Genomic DNA, 25,258 nt, shown 5'->3' with positions numbered 1-25,258 from the left:
CCCAGTCAGACATCTGAGCATCTGGCGCAGGGAGGACTCCCAGACAGGAAAGCAAAAAGGTGGTGAAATGGGGATAAAGGTGCAGAAGAAACTGCTTTAGGACTCCTGCCTGATAACTTAGCTAGAGTGACTCCATCAACATGATTATTCCTCACCAGAGCCTGTATTGTCACTGTTTGACAGCAGCAGTCTGGCTCATGTGTTAGGTTAGGCAAATAGCTTGTTCTTAAACAAAATTAGGCAAATAGTTGTTCTATCACTAAAATAAAACTACTGTAAATGCAACAGAGCTTTTGATTGTTGTTTTTTTCTTTCCAAATAGTTTCAGCTACAAACCAGAGGCAACTCGGGGAGAATGGAGGCTGCAGGAGTGAAGCAGCCTTGTTGGGATGGAGAGGATGGAGAGAGAACAGTCACCCCAGCAGAGAAGGCTGGTTGGCACCAGTGATTTGCCATCTGCTCATCTTCCTCATGTACACACATAATCCCTGTGACCATAAATGAGGATGAAAAGCAACTAATACTGAACAGCATCACCTGAGTCTTGACAAAACCCAAGCTGTGTGAAAAAAATTAAAAATATTTAATGTGTAGTTGGACTTTCTACACAGAGATGAAAGTAATGAGAAAACAGGTTCAGGCTTCTAAGGAGTCATGTAGAAAGTGTGGGAAAACCAAAGGCATATTCAGAAACATCCATGGATACAAAGGCTTCCCCCTGTGAGAGGGTGAATTTGGCCACTCGAGCACAGAGCAGGAGGCACAGCTTGAAAATGGCATAGCTTAACAATGACACGGTTAACAATGGCTTTCTGTGCAAATTAGTAATTGAGGCTATTGGTTTTTCAAAGTGAGTTGGCTGAGTTGCTGAAAGGAAAGGAGTCAATAGCCCCACCTCAGAAAGTCTCTCACAGGCAGAGCAGGGGACAGTCTGCTCCCAAAACTCAACCAGTAGTGCAGACCATGGACAGCCTTGTCGTCCTAAGCTCAGGTGCTGAGAGAAGGACAGAAGCATTTAGGTAAAACTTCAGTGGAAGTCATTTAGGAAGAGGAGACAGTGATAACCCCAGTGAGCATCAGCATTCAGTGGGGTGGTGCTGACCAGATCATGCAAGGGAGCTGGTACAACAACTAACCATGCAACTGCCTACCAGCCTAAGAGATTTACTGCTACCTCTTAGAGTTAACTTGTGCAGAAAAACAGAAATTGTTTTAAAGTGTAGCTTCATACTATTCTAACTTCGAGGCAACTTGGTCTGTGATCTAGGGCTCAGACTGCAGCCAAAAGCTTTGTGCTTTATTCCAAGTTCTGGCTGTCTCGGGGGTTATGTGATTCATCTAACTTCTCTGTTAGGGAATTTTTCCACCTCTGAAAAAGGAGTGATGATACTTTTCAGTCACATTGGGACAGTCTGCTAGGTTCAGTGATGCATGCAGAGGATAAAGAGATTTTCCACTTACTCAGCTGGCAGTGAAACACTGAAAAAAACCAAGAGTGATGGATACCTTCATCAGGAGATTCTGCCACAAAAAGTATGAGCAACGAAAATATTCATTTTTAGCAGCGAGTGCACTAAGGCAGAAATAAAAGCTATGATTCCCATTTGGCTTTAAACATAAAAGGAAAGTAAAATAGCAGGATATGGGAAAGTAGATAATGGGAGAATGAACAATAATGCTTGGGAAATGTGTGGAAATTGCCTAATTTCAAAACCAAAATGGTATACCAGCTGATTTTTAATTGGTTATAAATTGAACATAATTGGCTCAGCTTTTATCAGCAAGTTCCAAACTTCAGCTAAATGAACATAAACAAGAGAATAAGCACTTCCACTCTGTGAGTGTTTAGAGAAACTGTGTAGACTGCCCCTGCATGGACAAGGACTAACTTCCCAGTGTGTGCTCGACCAAGGTTGCTCAGGACTGCCTTTTTTACCTCCAAGGAATGTGGGATGATTCGTTTGTCAATGTTGATATATAGAAAACACAAAGAGCTACCTAAGTGTTAAATATTCTTCATCACAATTTCTGGTCATGACAGAGTATGGAGAAAATTGTTCTTGAGCAGACCTAAGGAAAACAACTTTGTAAATCCAAGAGAAGTTTGTGAATTATAATCCACATTTCCTAATACTGATGCCATGATGATTTTTTGCCTTTTCTTTTAAACCCCTTTTTCCAACTTCTGTATTCTTAGTGTTTTTTAGCCTACATTCTTGGACTTGTTTGTTAAGCTAGGAGACTAAACATTTTAGAAGCTTCGTAGTCAGGGATCAATATGCCCCAGACTCCAAGGTCCTCTCCAGAACACATTCCGTAAACTAAGATAGAACCATCCAGGGGAAGGCTCCTTGGGGAGGGGGGCTCACTTGAGCCTCTCATTGGGGAATCTTTGATAGATATGATAATTAGGAAGACCTATAATGTTATACCAGATCTTTTGAGGGTGGGCATTTGGCGGTGTGCATTGAGGTGCATTCCACCTGGACGTGGTGCACCTCAGGATCCTTAAAATAAATACAGCGGGAAAATCCCTTTTTCCCTTCTAACCGTGTTTGACTCTTGATTTTAAGACCCGGAAAAGGCATCAATACCACACAACAATAGCAATACAAATCTGGTAGGAGGAGAGGGCTTTTGTCCCTTTTCTGTCCTTGTTTTCAGGCTTTTGGTCAATGATCATAGTATGCAGATCCGTGTTTTCCAGAAAATATGAAGAGAAAATTAAGGGATTGCTTCTTCGCAGTCACCCTCTGCATGTCCACGCAGGACAGGCTGTGATGGGCAGCGAGTATATCCAAGTGTCAGTGTTGGGATCAGACACTTGCAAGCCCATGGTGTGTATGGGGGAGTGGAGTGATCTGTCTCTCCCCACCCATGAGCAGAGCTTCTGCTAGCAGGGAGGTGTGCTGATCACAGAGGAGTCAGCAGCCTGAGAGTGTGCAAAAGTGGGACGTCTACGTCATAAGACCAATTGCACACCCAATTCAGTTGAATCAGAATCAGCAGGCAAGTTTATCACAGCACATCAGGAGCTTTAAAGTCTTTGTTACTTCTCTCTGTCCCTCTCACCTCAGTAGCTCAATGCATCCAAGAAAGAGTTGCCTCTGTGCAACACACAGGAGACATCAAGGAAGAGGCAGTTCACCAACATTATGTCAAACGACGACAACTGGTTTTTATGTTCACAACTTACACTCGATTTTCAGATGCAGTGTGGTTGTTGCTGGGAGTGCTAAGGCCACCCTCTTCCCATTAATGGGAACCCATTGTGGCCAGGGCCAGCCCCACCAGGCCCCAGGGCTCATATCAGTGGCCTGCTCACCACTGCAGCAGAACAACTTGGAAACCAATCTGTCCCCCATGCAGAAAATCATTGTTTTTAAAAGGTCTTAGCACCTTGGTTTACAGCCCTTTCAAGACCAGAGGAAGACAAAGGGATGTAAATCACCTGTGGTGCAATACCAGTAACATGAATAAAGTTGTGCCTGCTTATTCCAAGGCTAAATTTGGCACTTGATGCGGCGTGGTGGTCATGGTGAGCGCCGACAGCTATGCCATGGGGATGGAACTGGGAAGGACTGCTCTCCAGGCAAACTGCTACTTACTATTTCCTCTGGTGCTTTTTTCTCGTCCAGCCTTTCATGGGAAAGGGAGCCCAAATAAGGCCACCTCATAGCTTAGAAAGAGATTGCAATGGCAAGGATGATTATTGTCTTTCATCAACAGGAGAATGAACTTGCATTTCTAAGCTGTTAACAGAATCATTCACTTCCTTTGGAAAATATTATAAAGAAGCTGAATATGAAGTTCTGAGAAAGCATATAGGCTAAAACATTCTACATAGAATTTAACATCCTAAAATGTGGTACATTATAGAGCTAATATGAAACTCAGCTTCAAAATTTCTGTAAGAATAAGGGCAAACACCTAACTTCTCTTCCTCTGAAAGAGAGAAATTGTGGCTCTCTAACCAAATCTGGTCATCGTAACCAACAGGGTGGCTGGTCTGGCATGTTTTTGAGCGTGCTCTGCAACTGAAAAGTGTGCTTTTGCTGATGGAGGATGATGGAAACAGAAGAAGTGCAGTGCAGTGTCTTTACATGGCAAGTATCCAAGGGTCTGGCCTCTGCCCTGGCAGTGGTGCTGCAGTACCACGGTGAGAAGTGCCTAAAACACCAGGCAGAAGGCACGAAAGCTACTGCAGCCAAAGGGCAGCTCAGTATAGGATACATAAACGAGCTTTAAATACTCCGTCTTTTCAAACACTGGCTTCTGACCAAGTCAAAAGGCAACCCCAAAAACCTCAGAGTTTCCTACAAGGTTAAGAAAATTCTGCCTCTCAGAGGTGAGTTGCCTTTGAGACAGGTGCCAAAGACAGTGTGCAGCAAGGACTGGCAGTGGTGCAGCTCAGGTGAAACATGTTCTTGGCTCCAGTGGAGCTACAAAAGCAGCAGGAGAGCAGGAGATCAGTGCTTTGCCCTGCAGAGGCAAGACACTGCCAACAAGGTAATCAATCAGCTAGATCTCACTGTTTTGGCAATATCTGCTCTCCTAATGGGATTTTATTCACACGTTTAGCCTCTAACTTAGAAAAAAATATTACAGCTGGATGTCCAACCCTGTTCTGACAACTCCAGGAACATTTTTGAGACAGTGCTTAAGCATTTATAACCCTGGTAGAACAAAGTATTTGGGCTACGAAATATCAATCTGTATCAAAGTGTTCAGGGAAGTCCAAATGGAGGATTTTGGACTGAACTCTTCTCAGATTAATCTGAAAACAAACTGAATATCCTAAATCTACCATCTGTAGAAGATATCAACGTAACACTTTCCCCAAAAATAAGAGTTTTTTAAGCAGGCTTATTATTAGTTACTGTAAAACCTATTTAAAAAGTCCTGCTTAAAGAGATTTATAGACATCTTTCAGATGAAAATTTCTTCTTGAAAAAAACTCCTTAGATTAGACTTCCCAATTTATACTGCAGCAAAGCAATCAGTTGTATAATTCCAAATTCCCATTCACTTAAGATGTGAAATAAGGTACCACTGTGAAGTGGATGACACTACCTGGGCTCCTAGATTTGCCTCATTTTGTAAGGGAGATGCCTTCCATAGATGAAACCAGTTACTTGAACTATTTTGAACATTACTTGCATGAAAACTACTAGCAAGACAGACCTAAACTATAAGAAAGCACATAGGTTTTAATTTACATTGGATTGCTGGATCTTTAAATTAATAAGCTTATAAGCACCGTTTTGGACAGGAATAACTTTACTGACTCAGGATAAACCTCATACCACTGCACTGATCCTATTTCTTCATGTTGGCAAGGCCTTACCATTTCCACAATTACATTCTTTTGTCAAAATAAACAATATCAGGAAGAAAGGAGGCAGCAATCTGAAAAATGGCAAACATATTACTGTGTGTTTTTTCAGGCTGTGACACTGTGTACCTAATTTCTAAAGTCATTTTAGCTCATGACTTGTTTTTACTAACTGGGGCGAAAAGAATTTTATGTCAGAAACACGATACTTTCTGAATTTCACTTTAAATGGATACTTCTTGATATTTTTTTTTCCCACCTTTGTAAATCAATTTGCAATATGGCAGCAAGTTGACACAGAAGATACCTGTTATAAATGAAGTTAACTGAGTGTGGACACCTTACCTGGCAGACATCAGCTGGTATTTAACCAGTGTTGATAGATGCAACCAGGTAAATCCTGCAAGCTCTGCTGGCAGCTTGCCTACCCCGGCATACCAGCTATATTCAGACTTTTCAGTACACTGTACATTCTTCAATCTGCAGATCCCAGTGCTCACTCCATGGCATTTCAGCATGTTTGTGTTTATGCCACCTCTACCTGCACATCACAGATCCAGACAGCCACAGCAGTAGATCTGAAACTTTGTAGGACACTGATACCTCCATGTTCACTAATCTCACTACGGCAGGTACCTAGGGCTATGTTATCAAAATATCCTATTTTTGGGGGGGGAAGTACTTTGTTTGCACAATCCCATAAGGATTCAGGGCAAAACATGTAAATTCACCAGATTACAGGTCATCCCTCCCAAGAAAACTGCTTTCCTCTGATGACATTTTTCAGTCACTTCTTAAAATCATAAGTGGTGAATTTTGAGTTGAAGTGTTCTTAAAAGGAAGGAGCAGCTCAAGGATGATGCAAATCTTAGCTGAACAAAACTGTTAACTTGAGAATTTTCCTGTTTGTTTGGGTATAGTTTAACTTCATTTAGTCTGAAATCAATCAATACTCTGACAAGCTGAATGCATTACTATTCAGAGAAAACACATTTTTTATTGATCAGAGAAACCACTTGTACATTTCTTGTCAACTTGAGAACTCAAACCCAGAAAGAAGCTTTTTAAAACACCAGACTAACACTCTTCAGAGATAAAAAAATGCCCACCAGCAGCCCAACAGGAGTAGTTTTCACATCTGCCCTTGAAACTGAGGAGAGCTTATCCTTGGTATTGAGCCCTCAGAACTTTACAGAGAAATATGGAATCACAGAATGATTTGGGTTGGAAAAGACCTCTAAGATCATAGAGTTAAACTATTAAACCAACACTGCCAAATCCATCACTTAAGCATGTCTCTAAGTGCCATGTCTACAGATCTTCTAAATATCTCCAAGGATGGTGATGCAACCCCTGTCCTGAGCAGACTCCTCCAACTACAGACAATACTTCTGGTGCAGAATTTCTCCCCTGGTGCCACTTGAGGTCATTTCCTCTTGTCCTAATGCTTGTTACCCAGGAGAAGAGTAACAACCTCCACTTTGCTACAACCTGCTTGTAGAGAGCAGTAAGGCCACCTCTGAGCCTTCTCTTCTCCAGGCTTCTCCCTGAGTCTTCTCTTCTCCAGAACAATTCTAGTTCCCTCAGATATTCGTCATAAGACTCCAGCTCCAGACCTTTCATCAGCTTTGCTGCCCTTCTCTGGGCACGCTCCAGCACCTCAATGTCCTTCTTGTAGCAAGAATTTGGGGAATCAAATTCTTTTCTTGGCATATAATTTGCCCATGAAAGCCACGTACTAGTATTAATGGGAACTCTGCATATTTAGCACATCTCCAAACCAAGATGGTGCATAAAATAGCAAGGTATTGATTTTCGTCTAGGATGAAAAATGCTAAAATATTTTTTCCACGCCATTCCAATACATGTCTCTCATTTTTTCTCCTCTAGCCACTGCTTATATATCAGCTCAATTCCATCATTAAAAATCATCAGCGGCCTTTTATCACACTAAGATCTTCACTTCCAAGCTCTGATAACGCCTGTCTTGCTGCTCTCCAAAGACATCTCCCTGAAAGCAGATCAAAGTAAATCCACAATAGAAAGAACTACAAATAAAGAAACAAGGAATACTGCACCTTCTTCTGCCATTGTGGGTACATTGTGTATAGGTTGTTGTGTATATTCAAACATAATTTCCTACGTAATTTGGAACATCAGTCCCTCACATGCTATCATGTGTAAAGGGTAGAATACTCAAGAGTACCAGTTCAAGAGAAAGTTTGCAGGAAGGTAACACCATTTTTTTGGTTATAAAAATGCCAGTACGTACTCTGAAGTCCAGTGCTGGGATTTTTTTTAACCCAAACTCTGAAGGTGCTTTTCTTTTCGACACCAAGGCAGAGGCAACTTTCTTGCAGATTGATTTTTTCATTTCAAAAATTAACGACCAAGTTGAAGTGCCATATTTGTACTAACCAAAATTTTATCATAAAATGAATAATCACATTATTTACCAAAAAAAGAATTACTAATTGCAGACAATTAGCTTGACACTAAATTAATTAAAACTGAAAGTAAATAAAAAAATATAGTAATTTAAAATTAATAGAAAAAATACTAAAAAAAAAAAGGGACTTCAGGACTTACACATATGAAGAGAGTTTCACATATTGTAGCTAAATGGTAGGAAGCACATATTTTCTCTCCTTGAGAAAATGTTATTTCTGTTTGTTGCTAAAAACCGGGAGTTTGAGCCAAATGGTTGAGAATTTTGAAGCCATTTTCTTTCTATTTTCTTAATACATGGAGGAAGTAATATAAAAGGTTTAGGGAAGTTGTGAGCATTTCAGCTTCTTGGCACTAGAAATCATCCATTCTCCTACCTTGACCTCTAGGTGGCACAAAAGAACCTGAACTAAGCAGGTTTTTTTTTTTATTATTTTTCAGGTAACGTTATGCCCTCCCAATCAGACTCCACAAGTCACCAATTCCAGCATCACAAGACACACAACTCTTAACTTATATTAAATAAAACGTCAAAATAAGTACTAAAGTAACAGCTAGTGTAGCTAGACAGCTCAATTTTACTGCTTTTAATTGTGCATTGTGAGATAAATAATTAATTGATTTTCCACAGTACATCTGATTTCCTTTCACCTTCAGCTTATAATAGTTAAAAGGAACAATAGCTTTACTAGAAATAAAGTTAATGTTCACACCTACTTTAAAGTAAGGATTACTACAGCATTAAAAATACACACCATAGAAACCAATTTGCAATCATAATCCAGCAGAAAAAAATAGCAATGAGAAAAATACATCCATTATCTTATTTTAGATTACAACATGTAGAAAATTAAAGCATCAGTGAAATCACAGCCAATCAATATTTACTGCAGAAGTAACTAGAAATGCTGCTTTTTTACTTAAGTGAAGTAGCTGTTGGTATGAAGGTAAGATCAGCCTGTGCTATGTGAATCTATGTGACCAGCGAGAATTTTTATATCAACAGCCTCATATTCACAGTACATGAAGGACCCCAGCAGCCCTCAGCCTCTGCACACAAGAATGGCACCCCAAAAGCATTTTGCTTCAGTTAAGACACTATGACATTAGAGAACAGAGCACTCCTTTTGCTCTACAAAAAACCAAACGTGCATTTGTGCATTAGCCCTCATATCAATGTTGCCATCTACTTCCTTAATTTCCTGCATTAGCCAAAACATTCACACCCACATCTGAAGAATGCTCTGAGCAAAACCAAAAATCACTTTCCTCTCCTAACCTGTTCTAGCTCTCTGTCTGCCATTACCCAGTCTGGACTTTCACCACTCTATCATTTAAAACCATTCCATTTGAAATTATTTGACTCTTTTGTGACTGAACAAGAAGCTATGTGTAAAACTTGTCAAAGCATTATGTGGAAGATCATTTGCACCAACATGTGATAAAAGCGCATTGCATCATGTGCCCACAATTAAACAGGAAAGGAATTTCTCTCACCTGGCATAGAAATCTTTTGGTGGAACAACCTCCTGAAAGAACTGTAGCTGGTACAGATAAAGTCCAATCAAGTGTCCCGCACTGAATATAGCCATTAAGACACACAGACAGCTGAATATCAGCGGATCAAATGCTTGGCAACAGGACCACCATGTGCACAGGCCCAAAAACACAAAGAAATACACAGCTGAGGTCAAAGATGGCACCATCATACCTGTAAAAATAAAAAACATGGAGTGCTGAAGAAGTGTGGGAAATATCAGCATTTGTTACACCTTAAATTTGACAACATGTGTATTAAAAATTTTAATCCAATAAGTTTTCTGCTAATTACTACAATTAGCTCTAAAGACTGCTATTAACTTTGAGACTAGAAGAGAAGGATCTTTTTTTTCTTTTTATTTGTTCAGTTCACTTATGCCATATCTTAGCACTTAGAACACAATCACTCTCCAGACTTTCCTCTGAGATGGAATCTTCACTATATAAAGATGCTTCATAAAGCATAGAGAAAAACAGAAAGTGGCTGCAAGGACAGCCAATACTGCCTGAGACCACCAGTGCATGACTTTTGAGTGTAAGATGCTAAAATAGCACGATGAATGAACAGTGAAAAGCCTTCTCATACAGATATTGAAATATCTCGAGTTATTAAAACAAAACAGACCCTGATTCATATATTGAAGGTAAGAGATTTACATAAAATCTACAGAATAATCAATATATGTTTGATTTTTTTAAATAGTTAACTCCTAGAAACATGTGATTTATATATGACAAAGACTCCGCTGTCACAGACACGTCTATTATTTTTGCTTTTGCACACGTAGCAGAGTATGTCATGTGTGAAAATGTCCAACTGGTGAAGGGGACTTGATGCTCTGCTGGTAGCCTGCAAAAATAAGTCAGGAAACAAGAAAGACGTTCATGCCTAAGAGTGACAACTATGAGAAAATGACGTAACTTTTTAACTAATACATGTCTAGGAGCCACCTTTCTCAGGACACACCTGCAGGCTACCAGTGGCCCATAGCTCCAGTGTGCCTGTTGGCTTGTGCCTCCTCTTGCCAGGTGCTGGCTTGACATGTCTTTTGGGAGCAGCACTCCCAGGGTCAGTCCCTCATTGAGCTGAGTCCAGGCACTGCAAGGACTCGTATCCACAGTCGTTTGCCTGAGCTTCACCACCACATCTTTCACATCATACTTTAAGACTTAGCCTATGGTGCTGTAAAACTTCACCCAGCAATTTCTGCTTCAAGCCTGGAACTATTTCCTTCCTCCTTACAAAGAGACACTTTGTCTTTATTTAAACACTTCTGGAGAATGAGAATCCATGATATCCTAAAGTAAGTTATTTATTATGGCCAGTTACTCTGGCCGTGAAAAATACAAAATTTATTTCTGGTCTGAAAATGCCTAGGTTTACCACTTACCTGTTGGGTCTTGTTACCAATTCCACAAGATGAGATACCTTAAAAAATGGAAACACTTTGTATCTTTGTCAGTTCTTTCGGGCTGCAGCCAAGTCACCCTTCATCTTTTTGGCATGGTAAGTAAGGAAATATATAACTTATAAAGCTCAAGGTCTCTCTCTGGAATACAGGCTTCTCAGACCTCAAGTACTTTTTGTAACTATACTCTGAACACTTCCCACTTCTTGCCTTGTGTTGGAGCTCCACAGGCAAGCTGCCCATCATCATTCATAAGAAATTACCCCCTGCCACTGCTGTGCAATCCTTCTGCTTCACCCTCCCTGGCTGATGTTCACCCATGTAGAGTGGCATCAGGCTTTTTGGTTTTGTTTGTTTGGGGTTTTTTTAATGACAACTCTCTTCCCTGATGTCAGGCCCTATGGTGGCCCACATAATTTTTCTCTTTTTAGATGTATTACTTTCCATTTGGCTACATGTAAGGCTGTATAACAATCTTGCTTCAATGAAAGAACCTGCCTTACTAGAACAGCCACACCTGACCAATCCTCATCATTCAGTATCAAACGTTTTTTTACTGTTGTACTGTTGTTTTATACTTCATATACTGATAACTTACATGTTAAGTATACAGTTGTACTTATACTTTATACATAATCACTCAATTCAAACATGTGAGTTGGCAGATAAATACTAATTTATAATTCCATTATATAATTTTGAATTCAGTAGTTACAACCTATACTGTTTTTGTGAACTTCCATTGCCACTGTAGCTGATTAGGTGGTATGAAAACAAATGTCTTACAAAAAGGTAGGCTATGTAACATCAAAACAGCTACTCTTACCAACTAAATAAAAAAACAACAGGAAGTCTGCTTATCACTTTTTTTACACACTACATGGTCAACTAAATAACCTTTTTTTTTTAAGGTTATGTGAATACAGTTCCTTTTTAGACTTGGAAGTAAGGGAGCCAAATCTATGAATTCACTTTTATATATATATACATATATATTTGCACATACATACATACACAACATATAGTCATTTATAATATGCCCCCATTCACCATTTGGTTATAAGAGCAACTGTCAAAATCATAAACGGAATGACAGGGCCACACAGTATCAGTACAAAAAAATTAAGCAACTCAGCATATTGAAATACCTGCCAAAGAGTTAATTTAATAAAATCAGCAGCAATTTCTTTTCCCTTAAAAATTTCCATTGTTACTCCCGCAGGTGCCAAAGTGCTGAAAACTCATTTGTTAAATGCATAATCTAATGGGCTCCTGAGGAAATTTTTCAAATACACCAACCTGCTGAACCAAGTAAAATTGTAACAACAACTTTTCCAGTGGTGATTATCATGTTGCCAATAAACTCCCTCAGTTTGGATGCTAGGAAGGCAATTCTACGCAGCAGTTTTAATTTCATGGTCTCCTCAAATTCTGCTTCTCCACAGTCTTCATCATCCAGATCTTCTTCATACATCAAAGCATCATCTGGCTCTAATTTTTCTCTTACAGCCTAAAGGAGAAGGAAGGAAAGAAAAATAGAATGCAAAAGAAACAGAGAGAGGGAGACGCAAAGGAATTTGAAATTAAAATCCATGCATATATTATTTAACAATGAAGTCTTCTTACAATCTTTGATTATGCCAAGTACTGAGAGCTAAGAAAGATGTACTAAAGCTAGAGATGAACATTGATATCTCCCACTTCAGAATTGTCTCAAAATAAAAGGATATTAAGGGTGGTCTCTGGGAAAGGCTGCAGTCCTTCTACATGTGCACAACAGGCTGCTTGCTCATTTACATATGAAGTTTGGTTTGATTTGTTCAGCATTCTTAGAAACATACGCATCTTGTTATCTGATATCTTTTAAACTCCTCTTTGCCTCAAAGGCTTCCATTATAAACTCCAACAAGCACAAGCCCTGGTTGATATTGCTCAATAGATCTCACTTTCCAAACCTGTTTTTCACGAACCCTTTCTCTAAATGCAAAACCTAGAATGGACAGAGAACTCATTGGTGACTAAAGGGCAGCTTGGAAGAGAAAAAATACACTAAGCAGAGGCTTGGGGAGAGAATGAGAAATGCTGAGATCAACTGATGGTGAAAGAAAAGGTGAAAATGTGAGCAAGAGAGAAGTAGCGAAAGCTTGAGTGATCTACAACAATTTAGCAGGGGTAATGAGACTCGTGACTTAGAACTACACAATGGAAAAAAGAAAAGAAGGAAACGTGGAAAGGCCCATCATACTTTAGCAGTTTGTTAGGATTTGGCAGTGGTCTTCAACATCAAGTCTCCATTGTATCTTGGAGACCAAAAGACATAGACAACTATCGAGTGATGCAGACTAAATCATCGACCCACAGTGAGAATCTGCAGGATTAGCAAGAGGCCCACACAAAAACACAATTTATGGAAAAATTAGTCATTCACAGAAATGTAGGGGCATATTAAAAAAAAAAAAAGTAAGAGTTTTGAGCCAGGTTCTCATTTGGTATAATATAGAATAGCTTTTTTGGCACTAATTTGAACTTGTGTTAGCCAACACTAGTTCTGGCCAAACCGTATCTCTGTGTATGAAAGTAAAAAAGAGAGATTATTGGTATTTTTCATCAGAATAGCAGTTTTATATTTATTGGTGACCTTGAGGCAGAAAAATTCCACGCTGACAGATAAGATTGCAGTAGGAACAGATGAACTCTCAGCCTACTTAACCAAATTCTTCTGTACCACTGCATTATGTGGATTCCCAAAAGAAGAAAATTCCCTGTAGTCACCTTCGCTCCTTCATTTCACTTCTAAGTTTGTTGCCAGCTTTCTCCTCTTACTTCAGAGCATTAACATTGTTGTGAATGCCCAGGAAAACAAACAAACAAGCAAGCAAACAAACAAAGCCCCCAAACAAACCTTCTTATTCTCAAGAGTCTCTATTTTACAGACAATGAAATGCATAATAAATACAGCAGGGCTGATCTGGGAAATTTACATTTCCCTTGGACTTATCCAGCTATTTCACTAGCAATACACATTTTACATGGAGCGCAGTAGAATTTCAATTGCTTTCTTATTGTCACCATTCACCTATACAGCTCTCAACACATGAATTATGAGCTCCTTATGCAAAAAAATACAGAGAAGGCAGCCCAAAAATGCCATCATCACACTGCAAACCATGTGGCACAAAGAGGCTTTCTGTCTGTTCATCACTGCTGCTGATATCTGAGCTCCTATTTCAAGGATAGGAGACATTAAATATTTGGAAACAATGCTGACACTAGGCAGAGCAATGCATTCTGCCCTAACTTCTGCCAGAGCTGTATCATTGAGAAAGTTAAACAAAGGGCAAAAGTTGTGATCATTTTCGCTTGTGTCACAAATACTAGATTAACATGCTCTTCATCTAGTTCATTTGGGTCCAATCCTGCTTCTCCTGGACTGGTTCTATTGCTCTGTGCCTTGAGCTTAACATGACCAGTGAACAGTGAAACCCTCAATAGTGTCCTTATCTCAAAGAAAGAGAATGAGTGAAACTGATGAGCAGTTAAATGTTTTGAAATGGCACACTTACTAAACATGGATCTATGTGAAGGAGAACCTTGCTTCTTCAGCTTGTGCCTTCAGGCTGCTGAAGACAATACATATCAAAACATAGACTCACTTAAAAAGTGTGTAGGAATCACTTCAAAATAAATAAGTTACTTCATGGAAGGCTTTCAGGATTCATCCCTCTTTGAATACTATGTTAAACATAAAGACAGGATTCATATATTTATTACAGTTTAAAACAGCTGATACAGCAATGAATTATACATAGGCAGGAACAGGAAATAAGGTCTGGACAGTCACAGAAGAAAAATTATAAAATATTCTCAAAACAGAAGCAGAAAATGTTCTTGTGGGGAAAATGAAAATAATCAAAATATTTTTAAGTATAAATTGGAGGAAAGTACACAATACCTTCAAACAATAAAATAAAAAGGAGGACACAGAAGTAAGGAAACCACACAAAAACGTCCCAGTGAAAGGTGGGACTTGATATCCTTTTCTGCCTCTCATCCCTACCTGCCTTCCTAACCTGCCAAATTCACAGAGTGGTCTCCTCAAAATGGATCTTTGGATTTTCTGTCATAACGAGGATCATAATTTTTTAACTTTACCAGGCTATTTACTCTTGCTTCATTGGCCTAAAGAACCTTTAGGCTACATTTTGCCTTGAAAGTTCAGCATTAATAATCTACTACTGACATGTATGACACAGCACAACCAGGGGGAAACAGTAGGGAAGAGGATATTTCACTGGACCAGGATATAACTGAAGCTGAGAAGGAGATGATGATCCAAAGTTTCCATGGACTGAGGCATATACACTTTAAGGATAGCTAAAAGCTTTTAAGTCAATGAGTTACCAAAGAAGTTAACATTCCTTGGTTTTCAGCTTTTATTTAGATATGAAAATAAGAATTCCGAGTTCAGCCAGAAAGTTAGGATGTCACAAACATTCACAGGAAATGCAGAACAACCTACTTCTGGTGTTACTGAGGCCACTGGATGTTGGAAAGAAAACTTCAGCATTCTGAACCTCAGGAAATACCAAACTGATTTACCAAGTTTTCCTTCTAAAACTGCAGAAGTCTGTTGGGAGTTGGAATTCTTCAACCGCTCTCCTCAGATTAAGACAAGCTAGCAAATGGGATCGTCAATAACAACCATAATATGGAGCCCAAGAAGCTTTTTCAGAAGACATGCATGTTGGTTTGCAGCTTTCCAGCACAGCTGGAATTATCAATGATATGGCTGTGCAAGGATGGCCTGGTTTCCTGACAGAGTTGATGGTTATTTCAGCAAAGACTATGACAGTTAAACAACTCTGGGTTTGATTTTACTTTTTTTTTTAAACAAACATATCTGTTTTTAATTCAGTATCCAAGATGGAAGGCCATGTTCCTTTGCTGAACTAGATGAAAGGCCATGTCCCAGTGTATGTCGAAAAGACAAACTTTGGATTCCCCCACTCTCATATTCCCCGCCCTATAACTCGATTATCTGGGCTGGCTCTCCATTTTCTCACATGGAGCACTTCAAATTGCAGAAGGCAGGCAGCAAACAGTGAACAGTTTTCACATCCAACATGGTGATAATGTGCTTGTTGTTTTAACACTTTCTGATGATTAAAAAGCCATACAAGTACACGCTCATCACAGAACACCATTACTCCAGTCAGACTGCTTTGCAAAGCTCTTTTTTACTATGTGGATTAGTCTAAAGCTACAAACCCATGCTACATAGGCTACAGTTAGAAAAATACTTTTACTTCCATAATAAATTACCTATTATGCAATTACAGGATCCCTGTGGATGCTGATTAAATCAAATAAACTTCCCCATTCAAGGAGTGTAGAGCATTTGTGAAGCCATAAACATGTGTTTCCATGACCCTTGCTCTGCAGAGCAGGGCCCCAGGACTTTTTATAAACAAACTAAATGCAGTTTAGGTTTTTTAGCAATCATGTGGAAGTCCCTGGAGTATTTATTGTACAACACTTTTTTAAGCTGCCAAATTGAGATAGAGAACAGGCAAGGAAACTGAACAGCTCCTGTGGCAGCTATGGCAGCTACTATTGTGGCCAGGGCCAGAATGTCCATTAGCTACTTTGGGGGTTGCTTTTTCAACATCCAACTTTCAAACGTTTAATCTGGTACAGTATAAACACTACTGCACAGAGATATCCTCTAGTCCAAGAGATGTATTTACTAACAGGAAGCCTTAACTCTAACCTAAACCCCATTTTTGCTTCAGAGCACTCCTTGCTTTGTACCTACTTTTAATAGTGTTGTGTCTGTAAACACAAATTTGCTCATTTATTGATGCTTCGATTCTAGGGGGGACACAAATGAAGCCCTTCAAAAATTCAAATACTGACAGCAACAACATTTAATTAGCCAGAATTATTACAACTAAGTGGATGCAAGTCTTGTAACTCCCATCCCTGTGAATACATTGCATTAATTATTGGGACTTCTCAAGCATGCACTGCTAAGCTCACAAGAGTAAGTTCTCATAGGGGTTCAGATGCTTCTTCCTTCCACTTGGCTCATAAGTGTTGTAAAAATAGCCTCTTTTCAGTATTTTGACACTTCCTCCCAGCCAGTACCAGGAAACAAACAGAAAAGAGCGGGAATGTTACACTTTTCTACCTGTAGCATCCCAGACCTCAGCACAGAGTTTTAACCCCTGCTGCTGATAGCCACACCAGATTCTCTCAAAGGAGCTGGATTGTCTTCATGCTGCCCCATAGTTTGTGGGCCCTGGGACTCACAGTCACAGCAGCCTGCTGACACTGCCACTGTAAAATCGTGATTCGCTCAAGACGTCACCACCTAGAACTAATTCTTTACCTCTAATAAGAGATTTTTATTCCATACCTGTGATAGAGTAACACAGATACAATTTACTAGACATCTAAGTCTGTTAAAGCCACTAGGCCCAAGTTTCTGGACTTCCCATTTCAAAAAGCCCCTGTAATGAACAGCTCAGTTTAGGAATTATCTGAGATAAGCTATTAGATTCAATTATGCCAGCAGAACAAAAGAAATAGACTCTATCTCTTCTCTCACACTTAGTTCAATTGCCTCCATAGTCACTTAGCTAATGCATTCAACCTATCATGACATGACAGAGTTCCTACTTGTATGTTTGCTCTAAAAACCCTCTTTCCCCCCTAAAAAAGGGTATTCAACCTTTTTCTTTAAATATGACATCATTGCAGCAGTAGGAAGAATTAATTATCCATTGATTTTCTATATGCACAGATGTGCAATAAAAAAAAAAAATAACCATAATAACACAATATTCCTTAGACAGACCCAGCTGTGAGCACAAAAGCTGAATAAGAAATTTAACTGCTACTTCTTTTACCATCAAAGGAACTGCAAGCCCTTAATGTGATACAAATGACTGTAGTTTTAACCTGCAGTCAATACTAAACCATGTTAAGGCAACCATTTATTGAATTTCCAATTTTGCAAAAAAAGCGTAGAACTCCACTGTCGTTCTGAAAGCATCAGCACGTGAGAAGAGGATGTTCTTGTTTTTCCTGCCACAGAACAGATTCAAATATTGTCCCTGCTAAATGAGCTGAACTAATCAAATGTGAGACTGCAGTGAACATTTTGGTAGGTGTTACATTAATGAGATAGATGCATCTTGGAATTAAAGCAGTTTATTTTAATAATTTATATTACTCAACTGAATTACTGAAAAGAAAATCCTAAATTAACTTTAGGTCATATAGATCTTACTGGAAAATTTTATCACTGGTGCATCTTAACTGTGCTAAATCCTGGGTTAAAGGCCTTCACAGAAAGATAGATGTAGATCAGAAAAAACTTTGAGTGTGTTTGCAGTGTTTTATAGCAATAAATGCCATACATATACTTCCACAGTAAAATCTTCTGTGGGAAAAAGTAACTTGTTGCAAAAAAAAAGGATCGGCTATTTACTGGAAGCACCTAGGGACAGAAGCATTTAGCAAGTCAAAGGATATTAAAAATAAATTAATAGAGACAAGCAATATTCTGAATCAGGGTAACAGCAAGGTAACTCATTAAATCCTGTATACAATAGATATTGTACTGAGAGAACCAGAGATTATTTCACTTCCCAAAGTACCCATCGCACTTGAGCAAACACTGAGTGATTTCAGCACAAGATTCACTTGGCCAGTATTGAAATACAGTTTCACATCTCAAGTTCTGAAGGGTGCCCGGCACAGAAGACAAACACAAAAGAGAGGGGAACTCACAGGCAAAGTTCAGCGTTTTGGCCTGAGATGGTTAAACACTTTTTTTTTTTTATTTTAGTGAAAAGGAAATAGGAAGAGTTGGGTTATGACAAGGCACAACACAGTTAACTGACCTAGAGCAGGCATGCACAGCACCCATACAGAGTAATTCCTGGCCCAAGAAATATACATACAGTACCATTAAGCGTCTTGCTAAGAAGGAGAATAAATAGCCCAGCCATGGCACTGTGGTTATTTGCAGTACTGTCTCAGCTCATTCCAAAGTGACTTGGGTACTTCTCCAGCACCGCCCTGAAGAACCTCAGATAACTGGGATGAACAGGAGAATGGGATGTCTAATCTACAAGAGGATCCAAAGCTACTTGTCTTCTTTTGTCTTGAAGAACAACCTTTAAAGAAAGATGTGGGGTTTTTTCTCCCAAACTATCAGAGGAATCAATTTTAGAGAAAGAAACATTGTATTGAAGCAAAAGAGCAGAAGAACTTAGAGGGTTATTGCAGCTATGAGTATATGGGCAATATAAATTAGATGTTTTCTTACCACCAGAAATGCAAAATTACAGAACAGGGTCATTTCTGATTTCAGTGGTATGAAGGAAAATTGCCCTGTTTTCAAGATGGTGCTTTCTACCTTCCAGATGGAATTGTGTGATACAGCTGCCTGCAGTAACAAAAGACTGAATTCTGTCAGCCAAGAGATTCCTTCTCGTACTGTGTTATTCATCACTTAGGCCGTCCAAAGGCAGCAGTATTCCAGGATTTTCATCTCCTAGTTAATAACTCTGTCTCTCAAAATTTGGAATGGAAAGCAGTTAATAACGTCAGCGAAGAGCTGCCACGAGAAGAATTGCATCCTGCCATGTGTCTCCCCAGAATAGGACAGATGCTCACTGAAGTTTCCTGCTGGGCAGGCTGACAGCCCTTGGTAAAACACAATGCACTGCACTATATAACATCATGTAGCTGCAGCCTGCTGTAGTGTAATTGTGTATTTGTGTTAAGACTTATCCAAAGACATGTGCATCAAACCAAGGAGCTAATGTAACTTGTAAACTTTTGACCCTTGTTAAGATGAGATGCATTAGAATTGTTACTGAGGGAGGCAGCTGTGTACGGTCTGGCAAACTTCACCACTATAAACATCACAAGCAAAGAGATAAGGGAGCCTCATCTACTCTTTTTAAACCACAGAAAAAAGAAGTTTTAAATCCTGTTTATACCATGTTCAAAGCACACAAAGACCAAGTGGGTTTGACCAGTTCTCCAGAGGTCATAAACAGGGAAGCATTTATTACCAATTAGAAAAAGCTAGTGCTGTGCTAAATAAGGATGACAATGAGAAGGAAAAAAGATGAGACATAAAAGAGGTTTAATCAGGAAGCTCAAAGAAGCCAAAAAGTTCCAACTGTCTCTAAGAAGTTCTTTTTCCACAGTATTTCCCACAATAGCAATAATTTTCTCTCTCAGAAGAGAAGCTAATATTGAAAGAGAAGTTGCATATGGGAAGAAGATGTTTACAGAAATCAGGGCCAAAGCATCCCATGTCAATGGCCACTAATCAAGTCAGGTGAATGTTTGATACCGGTAAAATAAAATAAAATTAAGACACAAACACAAAGCAATAAATCATCTAAGGAGAAATATACCCATCACAGGCCCCAAGAAAAATGGGATGGTCCTGTAGACAGGGTCATGAGCATCACTGTAAACTGCTCAAAGCAGGTTACATCTGAAGGCAAGAAAAATGCAACTGCAAAGACTGGGACATCGGATCTTTCTCAGTGCTGTTCTCTTCACTTATGCAGGACATTCAGGTAGGTGATATGCTGCTAGAATTGCTCAGCTCTAAAATCTCTGAACCCAGTGATCAGTGTCATAATATTATCATTTAAATCAACAATAAGAGCTTGCCTGAAATGCTGAGGAACTGATAATCTCTGTAGCTCGAAAGAATATTGCAGAACTATAGTTTGCTCAGAAAAAAAAGTACTTAAAATGACAAAAGAAATTAACCCCAGAGACTGCCTACCTTTAAAAGGACAAATATGGAAGAAAATAAATACATTTGATTTCCCTTATACCATCTCACTCTGGTTTACAACATGTAATACAAGGGACCTTCCATAAAATTAAAGAGTGTAAAATTCAAAATAAAATTAAAGAGCACTTATTAAATTGTGGAAGTCCTTGCTTCATGATGCCACCGAAGCCAAGAAATTAATGAGGTTTTAAAATAGTCTGGGTAATTATATATTTAACAAGATTATTCAGAGTAGTTATAATTATAAACAACTTCTTTTGGAAGGGATTTGAAACCACATGTTTTAGGATTAAAGTCATTCTCACATTAGAGAGATCAGGATAAATTATAATGTTGCAGAAGGGGCAAAAGAGTATTCTCTTAATTGCTATTGTCCTTATCCAGCAGGTACCAGCTGCTTTCAGGATAAGGATACTGGTCTAAATGGGTAATTCCTATGCTAGAAAGTCCTTGGGCAAGTCATGGGACATGGGCAGTTCTCAGAGCCTGTCTGTTCTGTTCTGTCCTGAGGGAATGTACTGCAGTTACACTTGGAGACGGGGACCACATGAGTGCTCTCAATGCACTCCATGCTCAATATCGGTGGAGGACAAACAGCCCTGTCACTGTTTAGAAGGACAAAGCTAGGGAACCAAGCATTTTTACTGCTTCTGTGTGCCAAGGGACACAGGAGCCAAGAGACAGATGAAGTAATAGACCTGAGGACACAAACCAAGTTAATGGCCAAAGTGAGAACCATGCCGGTCCTCCTGATTCCAGCCCAGTACCTTGACTCCAGGCCAAGCTCTCCCCAGATTCTTCTCAAACTTTAGTTTATTTTAAAACAATGTCTTTTTCCTTTTTTTCCTTTACATTTTGAGATCCCAAACAAACATCTGACTTCTGCAGAAAAGAGGATGGGTAGAAGATCTGGGATCAAGCTTGCCCCAGATTATGGGACAAAGTACAGACCCAGTGGTCCGATTTGCTTTCTAGGAGATCATGCACAAGAAACAAGCTTAAATGGGCAAGGTAGCAAGTGCCTTGGGAGGAAGTTGCATTGAAGACTACAACATTTTTTTTCAATTAAGATCAACACCTCTTCTAAAGTTTAAGTTGTGCAATTGCAGAAGGATTTTCCTTCCTGCCACTGTCACTTAAAACATTAGGCAATTCATCCACAGTCTCAAGAAAAGACTTCCTTTCTAATACCTATCAGACTGTATATACTGTATCTGCATTTTGGCACATAAACCACCATCTGCTCCAAATCAAAAATGTCGTACTTTCAGCTGCAGCTGGGAGTTAACTGTTCTTTCTTATTTTCTTCCACCTTTTACACCTTGTGACTGGCATTGTGCTTTTCGGCATTTGCAGCCCGGGCCTGTCTCCAGCTGAATTCACCTGCTTTAAATTTTCGGAGCCCTAATAAAAAGGGCCTGCAGACACGTTTGCTCCAAGTGTGCAACCATTTAGGGGTGGTAATGAGTTGGACTGCAGCCTGGTATCTGGCAGACCTTCCCAGTCCATGACTCACTGTTAATTAAAACCACACTCTTTGCTTATTCCTGGGATAGCGTTACTTACAAATAATTGAGAGTCTCACTGCCTTAGAGCTCCCTCCCCCAGTTCTGTTCTGTAGAATAAACTTTTCTGACGGAGATCTGTTTCCCTTAAAGTTGGATGCAGCGTAATGGAGAAAGACACCCATTTTTCAATGAATCCTTGTTGTTCTTAATTTGGATTCTGATACTTTTCCTTGTTTTGAATTGCATCTCAATCCACAAGCAATCTGATCCATCGTACGTGAGGGCTGGTTTCTGGAGGCTACTGCCACGCCAAAATGCAGCACACGAACTGCTGCTCAACTGGAGGCATTTTTATGGCATGCCCATATATCAACTGAAATGTGATGGGCTCACACAGACCTTTGAAAAGGTCAATTTTAGCAGTATCAAACCAATTATTTAACAGGTTTTCCTATACAGAAATGTTGGAAGGAGCAGATAGATTAACCTTTCTTTTTTAATTAAGCCTATTATGATAGTATTTCACTCTCCCCCAAAGCAAAGAGGTCTGAGAATCATTAGATGTAAATAATTTAATGCAAGACGGTAAAGCTGCAAGACACTGCTTTGGCTTGGAAGTGCCCATTTCTTGATTTATAAAACCATCTGTTGCTAGGCATCTATCAACCTGAAAAGTCACCTCTCTGATGGCTCTGCTAAGCCTGTTTAAATCAGCTGATGAATTCTTAACAAAATCTCCTACCACAAATCTCTGAGGTCTGGTGGCAGGAACTCTCAGCAGCAGCTCTTCAACTCTAGAATTGGTCTAACAAACCCAGGACTATCTCCCTTGGAGGTACAGTACCAAGCTCAGCATTTTTCCTGAAGTCTCTTTGTAGGACAGTTGTTGCTGCAACTCAGTTTGTGTTTTCTAATTCAATGGAGTTACACCATCAGTAACGAGCTGCACCAACACAGAGCCACAGGCATCGGTCAGCTCATGCAGAATTCAGAGAACTGGTCACTTACTTAAGTCTTCCCTTTTCCAGTGTAGTCTACCAAGAAAGAATTGAAAATTACATGAAACCTACACTGTTTGGACTCATTTTAGATCATGTCAATATTCTCCTGAATTCAGACACTCAGCAGCTTGCTCTGCATATGCATTAGGTTCCTTACAGTCAGTCCTGCCAAGTACATATTCCTAGCAGATTCAGCTGCTTCTGCCTCCTCCTCCTAACTAGCAGAAATACTTTCAGGATGTTATATGCAGACACCTAGAAAGAGAAAACTGAAGTTTGGAAAAACGTGTTTAATTGGTATTTGATTTTCCACTCTCCATTTCACTCAATCTTTAAAAAGCTAGCAGATTACTCTGATGCAGATTCATCACTTCAGCTGAAGGGCAGAATTCCTTAAAGTATTTGAGATCACCTCACATAACAGAAAATATTATCCCTTTTTAAAAAAAAACGCTTGTGATAGAACTTTGGGTGTCACTAAATCTAAACACAGCTGCTATGTTCACTAAATATTCTGCAATATATGCAGTTTACAGAACATAAATAGCACTCACTGGGTTTTGATGTGAAGAAGTAAAATGTATTTACACACATTTCTATTTGACCAGTATTCATATTTCTTTGCAGACAGAGTTTTTTTCTTTCTCTCCTTCTTCCCTTGTGGAATAGTCTTGCCTTGGCATTGAGGTAGCCAGTCCAGGACCAGCCCAATATAAAGCTACACTCTGTGCTATGCAATTAGTGTTTGTTAAATCTGTTTTTCCTTGCACTGTAGGGAAATGACTATTGAACCCTGCCTGGAAGCTAGCACCCATCCTCCCCAGGACACTGAGCTCCCTTTGACCCAGACTCCAGGCTCAGGCTCAGCTCTGAACCAAAGAAAAAGTGAATATCTAAACATCATCATCTGATTTCAGAGGAACCAAAGTATGCCCATCTTTCTTCTGAGTTTCTGCCATCAGATTACTCCTGTTTTGTGCTTGTGAATACTTTCTTTTCAGAAGATCAAGAGCACCAAAGAAGTCTGTTGGAGCTCACTTTGGTAAAATAAAATCCTTTTAAGAGGAGAGCTGAACACAAACCATGCTAATAAGCCACACTTCTTTCCCTTGCTGGGTATAGCCCAAGGTTCTAGCCTGCTGCTAAATCCATTTTGCACAGCTTCAACGATAAAGCAGATTTAAAGCTGATAAAACCAGGTTCCAGGAGACACAAAACTTTGCATATGCACATCAGACCAAACCCTACATATCCTCCAATGCGCAGTTAAAAAGCTGCAACCTTCAGGCAATCCTCAGCTGCCAGGAGAGCCCATAAGAATTCCAAGTGCAACTGAGTATAAAGCAGAGTTCTGATATTGATCTCTCATGTGCTAGAAACTTGACCAGCTTCTGGCACTGCCACAACCCAGACAACGTGGCAACATGCAGAGAGGCCTCTTTTTACTCTATATAGTGGCACCAAAATGGGCAACTGATCCCCCTAAGTACTTCACTCACTTCAAAGTTCAATTTCTATTTGAAATGAGCAAGTTGAAATTGTCTCCCCTAAAAATGGTGGTTGGAGAGTAAAGAAAAAAACATTCCACCCATATGTAAAAGAAGACAGAAAATGAGCCCCAAGCCATGCTAGACAGTCTGATAAAAAACATGTTAAGATTAGTAGTAGGAATTTCTCTGCACCCTGGGATGAATTCCCACTGTGGCTTTTTATACTATAAAATTGTTTTCCTCTTTCTGTGGGTTTTTCTGCAGATTTGGTATCTCTGCTACTCTTCTGCCCACTAGTAAAATACACAGCAAACACATCAACACTTCCAGCTAAGTCATTCCCCCAAATCGTTCTCAATCTCACTCAGCATGACCAAAATTTAGGTAACTCCTTCCATGAATTTAATACACAGTCTCTCTTCTGTCCTTTAAGAATAATTTCTGATAATCACTCAGATGCTGCTCTTACACTTGGATAACAAATCTGGAAATAGGAATGCTATCTAAGAAACTGAGCACTGTATGTAGCAGAACAACCTTTTCAGATTTAACCAGCAGCTCTGGTGAAGAACAGCTTGTTCCATTGGACTGTCAGGATTGTATGCTACAGGATTGAAAAATCCTGTAGCATATCTCTAACAGTTTTCATATTCTGCTTTGTTTTCTCAACATAGTAACTTTAGATTTTCC

General features: G+C 39.4%; 1 protein-coding gene across 5 annotated transcripts in view; it reads right to left on the bottom strand.

The window, feature by feature from the left end:
- The window catches only part of PIEZO2 (piezo type mechanosensitive ion channel component 2), a 292,650-nt gene that overhangs the window by 107,806 nt on the left and 159,586 nt on the right, over nucleotides 1-25,258 (bottom strand). For all 5 annotated transcript variants that reach the window (XM_032121792.1, XM_032121810.1, XM_032121818.1 and 2 more), the window contains exons 6-7: nucleotides 12,031-12,241; nucleotides 9,281-9,494 (exon numbers count right to left, since the gene is read on the bottom strand). In XM_032121792.1, the coding sequence (XP_031977683.1) occupies nucleotides 9,281-9,494; nucleotides 12,031-12,241 (425 nt within the window). The remainder of the gene's footprint in view (nucleotides 1-9,280; nucleotides 9,495-12,030; nucleotides 12,242-25,258) is intronic.

Source organism: Corvus moneduloides, chromosome 1 (genome assembly GCF_009650955.1).
Source record: "Corvus moneduloides isolate bCorMon1 chromosome 1, bCorMon1.pri, whole genome shotgun sequence".
NCBI lineage: Eukaryota > Metazoa > Chordata > Aves > Passeriformes > Corvidae > Corvus > Corvus moneduloides.
The sequence above is the reverse complement of the archived record's forward strand: the minus strand, read 5'-3'. Positions and strand labels throughout refer to the sequence as shown.